The sequence below is a fragment of the Heterocephalus glaber genome, unplaced genomic scaffold, assembly GCF_053883595.1.
Source record: "Heterocephalus glaber isolate CG9 unplaced genomic scaffold, H.glaber_assembly_v1.0 deba00001733, whole genome shotgun sequence".
Classification (NCBI taxonomy): Eukaryota; Metazoa; Chordata; class Mammalia; order Rodentia; family Bathyergidae; genus Heterocephalus; species Heterocephalus glaber.
Window position 1 is genome coordinate 17,712,900 of NW_028258444.1, and position 11,605 is coordinate 17,724,504.

Sequence of the window (11,605 nt, forward strand, 5' to 3'; positions counted from 1 at the left end):
CATAATGTGTCAAATCAGATTCTGGAAAGAGTTAGGGTAACATTCCCAAGATTTCTCTCTTATTTCAACAGGAAAGACAAGTAACAATCACTGAAACTCTGTGGGACCACGTGAGTAGAGAAGTACCTTTTTTTAGAGAGAGAGAGAGAGAGAGAGAGAGAATGGTGTGATATGGAAGGGAGATGGGCTTTAAGAGAAGAGCAGATTTCTTTCTCTCCCTTTGAGCAGTTTGCTAGTTGATAGTGAGATTGCTGTCCTCCTTCCCATCAGTCCCAAGCCTTCAGAACTACTCCTGTCTGTGTATCTCTGCAGCTCTCCTGACACCCATCTACTTGAAGCTGTCATGAATCTTGTTTGCTTGAAGTCTGGTTTTAAGAGTGTTTAATCCCTCAGTTTTTAGTGACTGCCACAGACTTGAAAGCACAGGTTTGGTCTTTGTCACCAATTCAGTGTGACAAAGTGGTGCTCTGATCCTCATAGTGAAGGCTGATACATTTATGCATTCCTTTCTTTTTCTTTTTCTTTTTTTTTTTTTTTTTTTTTTTTTTTGGTACCGGGGATCAAACTCAGGTCCTTGTGCTTGCAAGGCAGGCAGCAGAAACCCCTGAGCTAAGTCCCCGGCTGTTTATGCATTTCTAAGCCATTTTCAGTCAATTATTTATCGTCTCTGTTTGTGGTGGTGACTCAGCCTGGAGGAGAACGTTGCAGGTGAACCTCAATTCTATTTTATTTTCTCTCCCCTCCACACTCTCCAGAACAAGTAGATGGAACTCTTGGGAAAAAAATCTTCAAAGTAAAGGTATGTGTAGAACAAGAAGTATAACTTCTCTATGCAGCAGTAAAATTGATTATCACTCTGGGGATACTGGCCACTTTTTACTACAAAAGTGTGAGAAAGAAAGAGTACAACATTAATGTATACTTTGGATGCAAAGAATCGTCCCTCTTGGGTTCAGGAAAAAGACTGTGTCTTTATTCTTCTTCAAGGAACTTTTGCCTTGAGGATTAGATTAAATCATTTAAATTGGTTTAAATAGATCCAATTAAAAATTGTCTTCCTGCCCAGCCTAGTGGTGCACTCCTGTAATCCTAGCACTCAGGAGGCTGAGGTGGGAGGCTCGCCAAGAGTTTGAGACCAGCTTGGGCTATATAGTGTGTTCAAGACCAGCCTGAACAACATAGGGAGACCTTGTTTCAAAAAGCAAACAAACAAAAAAATTGTCTTCCTTCATGGAAGATGATTGAGTTATATGTTTCATAATAAATGACTTAGTTGAATCCTGAAGAGAGTATTTGGGTTCTTGAAAATTATGAGTTTAATATGTGAATAGGCTCAGTAGAAACATATTGCCTCAATATTCTAAGTGAACTGATGCCGTGAGCAGTAAAGCTCAGAATCTACATTATATTAAGCCCTGCTTTTAAATTTAATTTTAAAAATTGATTTAAAATAGACTTAAATTCAATGAATGTGTGAATAGTTTCTTCTATTAAAGTTGATGACTTGTTCACTTTGACAAAATGTCCTTCATTTCCCAGACATCTTAAAATGACAATCAAGGCAGTCAATTTTCAAGCAGGGAAATGTTGAGTTTGTATGTGAATGAGTGCAGAAGCAAGTAACCCCCATCAGATAGCCAAAGCAAACCATTCTAAACTTTCACACAACACAGACATTTACTCAGAATTTCTAAGGGGACTTCTCACAGATATCAGCTACTTCAACATCCCAATGTTGATATTCTAGTTGTATGTTTTACACATTTAAACTCTTGGCTAGAAATGATAACTAAAGGATAATAAATTAGTTTTGCATGTATAGTAAATTTACCACATGGAACCAAGCAGGAAAAGACAGCTCATTAAGTCAATGACTGTGGGTTTCTATTTATCTAAAATAGTTGAAATTCTCCACAGCCTCTCCTTCAGGCCCCTACTGAACAATATTATATTAAATGAGTACTGAGACCAAATTTTTATTCTCTTTCAGTAACACTTTTTATAAGTTTTCTAGAAGAAAGTAATCTTAATTACAGTGCTTTACATTACTAGATAGCATTACTATCTCATGTTCCTACATTACTGTATTAGCTTAAGAGGGAGTTGCTTGCATAAAGGTCAAAGATCATCATGTCAGATAATAACCAACAGGATAAACCGTAAAATATAACCAAGGGGGTATATTGGCATATTCCCATATGTTGGGAACCCTTTGTAAACAAAGGGTTGCTGAAAAGCTATAAATTGATAATTGCTACAGTCTACCCCATTCACATGCATTTTTATACACAAATTGAAACTCCTGAATATCTACATATCATATTTCCACCAAATAAGATATAGTTTTCTATCTTGAAGTTATTGCCCTTTTCTTCAAATGAGCTAATCCAGAGTTCCAACTGTTATTTTATCTATCCATGTCTAGGTAAGTATATATATTCTTATTCAGTCTTATGAGAAACTGCCAGAACTTCTTCCAAAGTGACTGACTATATGATTTCGTATCCCCTTCAGTAACAAATGAATGTTTCACCTGCTCCATATTCTTACCAACATTCAGTCTTCTCCTCCAGGATATTATAACTTAAATATAACTATATGTTTATTTTAATAACTGCATAGCTTCAGAACAAGAACCAATTAAACAGAAATTAATTAAAATGGTAGGTTTCATTAGACATTCTGTCAAAGCTCAGCCCTCCTTAAATGCCTTATTGTATTTCACTAATTTACCATATGGAGAAATGGCAACCAAGAGATATGCGTAGAGTGGAAGTCAATGAGAGTTTATTGCTAGAGATAGAAAGCCACACTCCATAGCCTAATGGCTAGGTCGAGTAACTATATTCTTATATTTAAAAATCTGCTTGGTAAAGTGATAATCTATCGTATTAACTTTTTATATTTTTGTCTTCTGACAGGTTCTGTCAGCTTTTAAGGATATACAAAAGGAGGTAAGATTAAACTTTGATTCTCTCAATTTCCTAGCCTCATCAACTTCCTGGATCCCATTTATATTTCCTACTGAGATGATGACTGAACAAAAATCTTACTTTTATTTATTTATTTATTTATCCTAGTGACTTCTACCTTTAAAGTAGCACTGACTTATCTGTCCAGACAATTAAAGGAAAAGGAAGCCTAATGATTCTCTTGAGGAAGTATGATCATCTATAGAGAAAATTACATTTACCATAATTTCTCTCAGCAATGTGGTTATATGAAATGCTGAGAAGTAACCAAGTTGAAGGGAGTATACAAGTAATATCATAAAATTCATTCTTAGGTGAGTATGTCTATTAAATGCAGGAAAGTACAAATTAGAGGCCAGGGCTTTGAGGGTAAACAGAAACAGCTCTCTTCCTCTGCTCTTCCTCTATGCTGAGGTTTGTTTGTTGTGGTATTGGGGATTGAACCCAGCCCCTTCCCACTGAGCAATATCTCTAAACCTTTTTATCTTTTATTTTGAGACAAGGTCTTACTAAGTCACTAAGTTGCCCAGACTAGGCTCAAACTTGCAATCCTCTTGCCTCAGCCTCCCAGTGTAGTACAAATACAGGCATTCACCACTGTGCCTGGTTATGCTGAGTTATTATATTAAATTTCTCAAGGTCCTACTAAGCCCATCATTGCATTTTTTCTACTTTCTGTTACAGTGGAGAGCAATAGACACTCTCCATACACAATTACTAATGACAGACTATTTACATAGGCTATAAAAATAGAAAAGCACATAATTTAGGACAGGACAGCATAAATATCATAAAACAAGGACAAACAGGAAGCTTCTGTACCAATTTCTTAGCTTTTGTTCCCCTGAATATAGATATAATTTCATTAAAACTAGAATCTAAATACAATAGTAGCCTCTTGTAGTCTTGGGAAGAGTAGCTCTCTCTTCCTAGCTGGGAAGGAATAATGATCAGAGATTGAGAAGGCACTGGAAATAAACTTTCTCTCTTTCACCATTCAGATCACTTTTGGCCTTAGAACTGAGCCCCTATGGTCCAAGCAGCTATGTCATTGTATTCTGTTAGAGCATCTGAGACTTAATCATGAAAATCACAGCAGCCTTTGCCTCCACTTGTCTGTAGGTAAAGAGGGCACTAGGTCGAGTTCCAAAACTTGATATTTTCACCCAAGTTTTGCTTCTGTGGTCAGGATGCCTCCACCTTACCCACAGCATCAGTCTCCTTAGGTCACAGTCTCTTCTGGCAGGATTTGAGCTAGTGGAAAAGGGGAGCTTATATGTAGTGACTCACAGCCATTGGCTCACATGAGCTTAGACGGCTCTAAAACAGTAGCTATTTACTCTGAAGTGAGTGATAAGGGATTTTTAAAATGTCCTTCACAAGTAGTTTAAGGTCCCCTAGAAAGAACCACTGGAGATTCAGTGAGGAAAGTGAAAGGGACCCAAAAAGTGTCACAGCAGAGAGTCCAGACAGAATGAAAGAGTGAGTTCATTTTATAAGTAGTTAAGGATGTAAGTAAAAAAAGTGTGTTTCTTCCACTCTTAAGAGTTGTCAGCTTACTGTGATAAAAACAGCATGGTACTGGCAAAGAAACAGACCTGAGGACCAGTGGAACAGATTAGAAGATGCAGAAACAATGCCAGACACACTCAGCCATCTCATCTTCGATAAAGGAGCCAAACACCCTCACTGGAGGAAAGATAGCCTCTTTAATAAATGGTGCTGGGAAAATTGGGCTTCAACTTGCCAAAGATTAAAACTAGACCTGTATCTCTCACCATGCACTAAACTAAAATCAAAATGGATTAAAGATCTAAATATTAAAATAGAAACTCTGAACCAGTTGGAACAGAGGTTAGGTAGAACCCTTGAAGACATCGATGTAGGAAAAGATTTTATGAACAAAACCTCAGTTGCCCGTGAACTAGCACAAACAATCAACAAGTGGGATCTCTTCTTATTAAAAAGCTTCTGCACAGCAAGAGAAACCACCAGCAGAGTGAAGAGACAATCCACAATGTGGGAAAAAATCTTCACCTGCTCTTCCTCAGACAAAGGTCTACTATCTCGAATCTATAAAGAACTTCAAAAGATCAGACCTCTCAAATTTAAAGACTCAATCAAAAAATGGGCATCTGAAATGAACAGACATTTCTCAGAAAAAGAAGTAGAAATAGCAAATGAAAAAATGAAAAAATGTTCAACATCACTGGTCATTCGAGAGATGCAAATGAAAACAATGCTGAGATTCCACTTCACTCCAGAAAGAATGGCTGCTATCATGAAATCAACCAATAACAAATGCTGGTGGGGCTGTGGGGAAAGAGGAACCCTGCTCCACTGCTGGTGGGAGTGTAGACTGGTGCAAGCACTGTGGAAATCAGTATGGAGATACCTCAAAGAACTAGGACTGCAAGTCCCATTTGACCCCGCTATTCCACTGCTGGGGATCTTCCCCAAAGAATTAAAAGAATCATACCACAGTGATATATGTGCACCCATGTTCATAGCAGTGCAGTTTGTAACAGCTAAAACTTGGAAACAGCCCAAATGCCCATCAACTGGAGACTGGAGAAAGAAAATGTGGTTTTTTTATAAAATGGAGTACTACTCAGCCATAAAAAATAAGAAATTAGAGACATTTATAGCTAAGTGGATGCACATTGAAGCGATACTCTTAAGTGAAATAAATAGGACACACATGTGTAAATACCAAATAGATTCTCTGGTGTGAGAAACTGAAAGTGTAAATAAGGACTAAAGGTATAATAGGTAATGTGAAATAGGAAGAAAAGGGGCAAAGGGGAAGGAAGTGGGAGGGCTAGGGGAAAGGATAGAAGGGAATAGGATTAATATGAGAAAATGGAAAAATAGGAACAAAATCTTTGTAAATAGAGAGGACTGGAGGGGTTGAAGGGAGGGCTGGGCAAGGGTGAAAAATAAGAACCAAGAGAGACTTTGTAAAGGTGCAAATTTCCAATGATGAATGTCATTATGTTGTATACCTAAAATGTACCAATGATTAGAATGAATAATCGGTAACGTAAAATAGGAAGAAAAGGTCCAAAGGGGTAGGGGGAGGGGGAGGGGCAGGGGAAAGGAAAGAAGGGAAAGGAAAAATGATGAGAAATGGAAAAAATGGAAATAAAGTCTTTGTAAATAGGGAAGGGTGGAGGGCGTGAAGGGAGGGCTAGGAATGGGGAAAAAATAAGAACCAAGATGCATTATGTAAAGGTACAATTCCCAATGAGAAATGCAATTGTGTTGTATACCTACAATGTACCAATAAAAGAATTTAATACAAAAAAAGAGTTGTCAGCTTGCTCCTATGTATTTATTACTTCATTATGCAATGTATATTGAGCATATACTGTATGCAGAGCATTACTGTCAGTGTTTTGGTTTAAGAGATACAAAGACAATACGAATTCTGCTTTCAAGAAATATATAATTCATTTCCATTCCCAAAAAGCCCATATTCCCCAAAGACATCACTACATCTGCCAAGCCTAAAGCTGGTCTATTCTGAAATCTGAGACCAGTCTCTTGAGTTTCTGAGTCACTAAATTCTCACCATTTTTCAGTTGCAGGAAGATGCTCGGATTCGAGGTAAAAAAAAAAAATTCCAAGATTCGGATAAAGGATGGAATTTGAGAAGGAATAAGGAAGAGTTCATCTCAAAGTCTCATCTTAGGACCTTCTCTGGGTTTAAAGCTGTACTCCAGGTCCTCTTTGTTCCCCTTCAATCAAGATGGACACTGCCTTTTTATAAAGCCTTCAAGAACACTCTCATCCAGTGGTGGCGAATCCATGGCACGCATATCACAGCCAGCTGTTTGCTATCATTGAAAGATCTAAAAGGTTCGCCATCACTGTGAGTCTCTCTCTCTCCAGCCCAGTTACCTGGTGTCTTATTTCTTGACACTGTTATAATAGAATATCACAGACTGGATAGCTTATAAACAACAATAATTTATCTCTCACAATTCTAGAGGCTGGGAAGTCCAAGATCAAGGCACTGGCAGATTTTGTGCCTAGTGAAGGCCCACTTTCTAGATCACAAACACCTGGCTTTTTGCTGTGTTTTCACATGGGAAAGGGGGCAAGGGAATTCCCAGGTTCTCCTCTATAAGGGCACTAGTTTCATTCATGAAACCTAGAGTCTTCATGATCTAAGCACTTCTTAACAACTCTTCTTCCAAATACCATTGCATTGTGGATTAGCTTTCAGCCTATGAATTTGGAGGAGACACAAGCACTCAGTCTATTGCACTGGAACAGGGATAGAAGGATCCCAATCATCCTAGTAATGGCTGTTGAGGGCTTGGTGGCACTCTCCGCTCTCAGTCAGATATGGTTCTTTCAGTAGAAGAGAGACAGGAAACACAGGAGATAGAAATTTCTTAGGTCTGCTATAAGGGATCAGCAGGGATGCAATAATGGAGAGGTGAGAGTGGAATGATTATTCAAAGTCAAGTTATAGTTCTCAAGGGCTCATATGGAAATTCTAGTGTTTTAGGAAAATACCCAAAATATCCAGGAACCTAGAGTTATACAACATCAAAGCCATATTTGGAGCTTCTTCCTCGACTCATCCAGGAAAGAGTCTATAAATAATGGTTTTTCAAACTTTTCCATGTGTACAGATTATGTGGATCCCTTTTTAAAAGTAGGTTCTTATTCAATAGGCCATAGAGGTGAGGCCACCCAAGTCCTCTGGGGCTAAAATCTCACCATCAAGGTTAGATTGAGGTTCTGAGGCTGGCTCTCATATGAGGCCGAAGCTGCTGATTCACAGATAATACATTGATTATCAAGGATATATACAACAGCCAAAAGAGAGATTCCTTATTATCGAATGAAATAGGATTTAATTCTGGCATCTCCACCCCTCATTGAAAGGTTAATACTTCAGCTGTGGGTTTGGGAGCAGAAGGCAAAAGAAATCTAAAAGTCTGACTGCTCTTTAGCTCTGGTATTGGAACCACTGTATGTTTTTCTAGCCCCTCTGCAGAGTTCATAAAACCACAAATCTTTCTGATATTTAAATACAGACAACCCATAGAACAGTCCCTCTGATATTTCTCCAAGTCTTGTCAATAACCTCCATTCCAGAAAAAGAAAATGTGGTCTTGCAGAATCCATTGTGAGAACAGAGAAAATTTTTCTCATTGTTGATCCCTCAAGGGCAAAAGGACAAAGAGTCAGGGTTACCTCTGCTTGAAGGATGTTCTTTAACCAGGAAAACTTGATTTCTAAAGAGGTCACTGCAGGGCCTTGGGAATATATGCCTGATTAGCCAGCAGACTGTAAAAATGTGGATTTATGATTTAGTTTCTGCTGTTGTTTCTTTTCATCCTGAAAGGTGGGGGAGAAGGATCAGATTTGGGTGAGTGAGGAGAATCAGTTTTATTATATCCATGTTCCATACAAAAAAGCGAGATAAGATGTGAGAAACCATAACTGGTTCCAGTGGCAGTGCACTTAAACTGAAATATCCAAATAACTAAATAATTAGCCCTGGCTGAACAGAACTCCAGAGATGATAATTCACTAATGCTTCACAGATGTCTTGTGCCACATTCTGCAACCACTTCCCTGACATAAATCTGGCACATCCTAGTTTAACTTTCTATACTCCAAATGAGGGGTGGGAGCTTGGAAACTGGAGGGATATTTCCACACCCTGTAACAGCAAGCTTCCTTCCTGTATCCACCTTAGGGATGAGCAACTGTTCTGTGACACTCATATCCTCTGCAGCCAAAATGGGGTAAGTGTCTCTATTCTGACAGTTTCTAAAGGGGATAGCATGCATCTGGAAATGAGTGTAATGGCCAGGAATACAACTAGATCTGAACCTGACCCTTTAGAAGACTCTACTTCCAATACATGCTCTGATACAGAACAAGAGTTGGTCCCCGCCACTCTTGATTGAAGGTGAACTGAGAAGCTATGAAAAAAGAGATAATCAGGGTCTTAGAAAAATTATAAATAAAATTCAAAAATGTTTGAAATACCAATATCCCAACATTGAGAGATGTCAGTTTATTTTCCACAGAACAAGACAATGAGAAAAAATATCAAGCTACCATACCCGAGATCTAATTTAGACTTAGATTTAGTTGGAATAACTTCCAAGAGTGACAATAGAGAAACAGGGAACTAAACAGTCAAGAAAGATGGCAACATCATGCTTTAGAGAGCTTTAAAGATGTATACATTTTTTCAAACATTAGTTCAACATGTTTCAGGTATGGTCCTGCCTGAACCAAGAAGTGGGAAAAGTGAACTCCCTAAATCCCTTTTTGAACAGAATTTGTCTCTACCTCAGAGAATTGGCCCTTGAAAAATAGAACCATGCCTTTTACAGAGATCAGTCATTGTGCTTCGGCTTGTTCAGTGCTGAAACCATGGAACAACTGACAGGTGACCTTATTTAAATAAATTCTAAATGTAATTATTATAAACTTTAACATGAAGAGCACTTTTGATTGGTCAAAGTCCCTTTGAATCTACAATTTTCCTTAATCTTACTATTCCTATGAGATAAGCAGGAGGAATTCTCCCGATGAAACCATAAATTCAGGTAGGTTATTACACTTGATCTCCTAATGCCCAGCAAGGGCTTTTCCTGTGGGCCCCATGGTCACCAAGGAATTACAACACCCAGAGTCAGTGGTGCTAACTCCTAGTAGAGTGTGCTAATAAAATCCATTAAGATGGTGGTGACCAGAGACAGGGTGCAAAGGGTGAGATCTTTTTCCCTCATACATGCACAACCTCCTCTTATTTGGTACAGAAGTACAAGACCTCCAGATTTCTCTACAACCCCAAAGGTGAGATCACAGTTCAAGACTGGAGACTGGCCATCAGGAACCCATTTCCACAACCTTAAGACACAACACTCTGGCCAGTCAGCTTACTACCCTGGACCCTAACTCTGTCATCAAGAAAGAAGGACTCCTCTGCTTCTGCCAGGTGTTTTTCCTGTGACCTTTGCCTACACTACCTATCATACTACAGCCAGGAGCCCAAGCCTCATCAATACTTATCCCAATATGATAGAGCAGCACCCTATCAAGCAGGTGTCATCCAGGGCAAGAGGCAATGGAGTGAGAGGGTGACAAGTGAAGCAAGGGTCAGACTAGGTTCTTTTAGTCTCTGTAATCAAGACAAAGACCTGCACAGAGTATATCAGATATGGGTAGTTCTGTGTGAGAAAGACTGTTCAGGAATTAAGGAGAAACAGTTATGGGACAAAGAGATGGAAAGATGGAGAGTTTAAAAACACACTAATAAATGTGAAGCCAAATTTCCTTCTGGAAAGTCCTCTATAAACTTACATTATTTGGGGGACTTAATTCAGTATCAATTCAAATACAATACATTCCTAGTGGATTCCATTGTCAGGGTCCTCAGTGGCACTGCTTAAGTGACAGGTCTTTTCCCCAACTCTTTTTAACTTTCCTGTTCCTTAGGATCATGTAACACCTAACTCTATCTGGAGAAGTAGACTATCTCAGATGTTCACCCTCTAAATGGCTCTCTTTAGGGCTTATTGGGACTTCCTTTCAAGACAGAGTCTGAATTATAGGTGGTGGAGAAAATTGGTTTCATCTCCCTGAGACTTAGCACAATGGCTCTATGTATTTTATCATATTTCCCATACAAGCAAACAAAATACACAAAATAGTCCAATATTTTAGCAACAAGATGACATCTTTATAAAAAAACACACATTCACAAAACTTCATCATCACTCAAAACCCAGTTTTGGTTTGGATATTAAGCCAGAAAGCTGTCTTTCTCATTAGTACAATGTGGTGAGCAAGTGTAAGACAGCAAAGATCCTGAAGTGGATACTGTTTAGAAAGGATATTATCTACAGCTAATGGATCTCTTCCTTCAGTTTGTGTTTGATACTTTGGACTGGGATCACTAGGGTAGAAGCATCATCACAAGAACTGCTTTTACCTTCAGTGCCACCTGCCTCATAAGCTACCTAGCAGGGAGGAGAAGAAATTTCTTTTTTTCCCATCCATGTGACTATGACATCTAGAGCTCAGCTTAGTTGCCTGAAAAAGAGAAGAAAGATATTAGGCGAACATCATCACTGAAGAAGAGGAAAGGGTCTCCATGGGCAGAGATGCCAGTGTCTATGGCTGCAACTGGGAACATGAAAATCAGCTGAGACCCCAGCCTATCCTAATTGCCAAGCAGAGAAGCCAGCAAATTAACAACTGTGGAAATAAATGTGACATTAAAAAAATTGCCCTCTTGGTTGTTCTTGGATTGTGAAATGTGGTGACAGGATCATATTTGGTTCACATAATGGCACACTCTATGCTGGGAGAAGTTATAAAATTATAACTCATTTTGGCTGTTCCACCACTCCCAGCCCAGAGCAAGGGGTTTCTGGGCCACCGTTCCACCTCTCTCAGCCCAGAGGAAGGGGCTTCTGGGCCACCATTCCCAGAGCAGAGGAGGCGAGCTGCGTGGGGGTCAACAGCACCACCACCACACAGCCCCACCCCCACGTCAAAATGAGAAGACACATAAACACATCTCAAAACCAGAACTCCAGATCACCACAGCAACCCCAAAGGGAAATGAGATGGACACTCTGATACTC

The 11,605-nt window shown here is 39.1% G+C and overlaps 1 protein-coding gene across 1 annotated transcript; it reads left to right on the forward strand.

The window, feature by feature from the left end:
* Positions 1 to 94: 94 nt before the first annotated feature.
* Positions 95 to 11,224, forward strand: CUNH12orf54 (chromosome unknown C12orf54 homolog; the record flags this gene model as incomplete). Its single annotated transcript, XM_087199961.1, has 6 exons — positions 95 to 110; positions 756 to 799; positions 2,922 to 2,954; positions 6,557 to 6,833; positions 8,695 to 8,743; positions 9,773 to 11,224. Coding segments are annotated over 6 exons (558 nt in total), but the record flags the coding sequence as incomplete, so codon positions are not given.
* Positions 11,225 to 11,605: the final 381 nt, after the last annotated feature.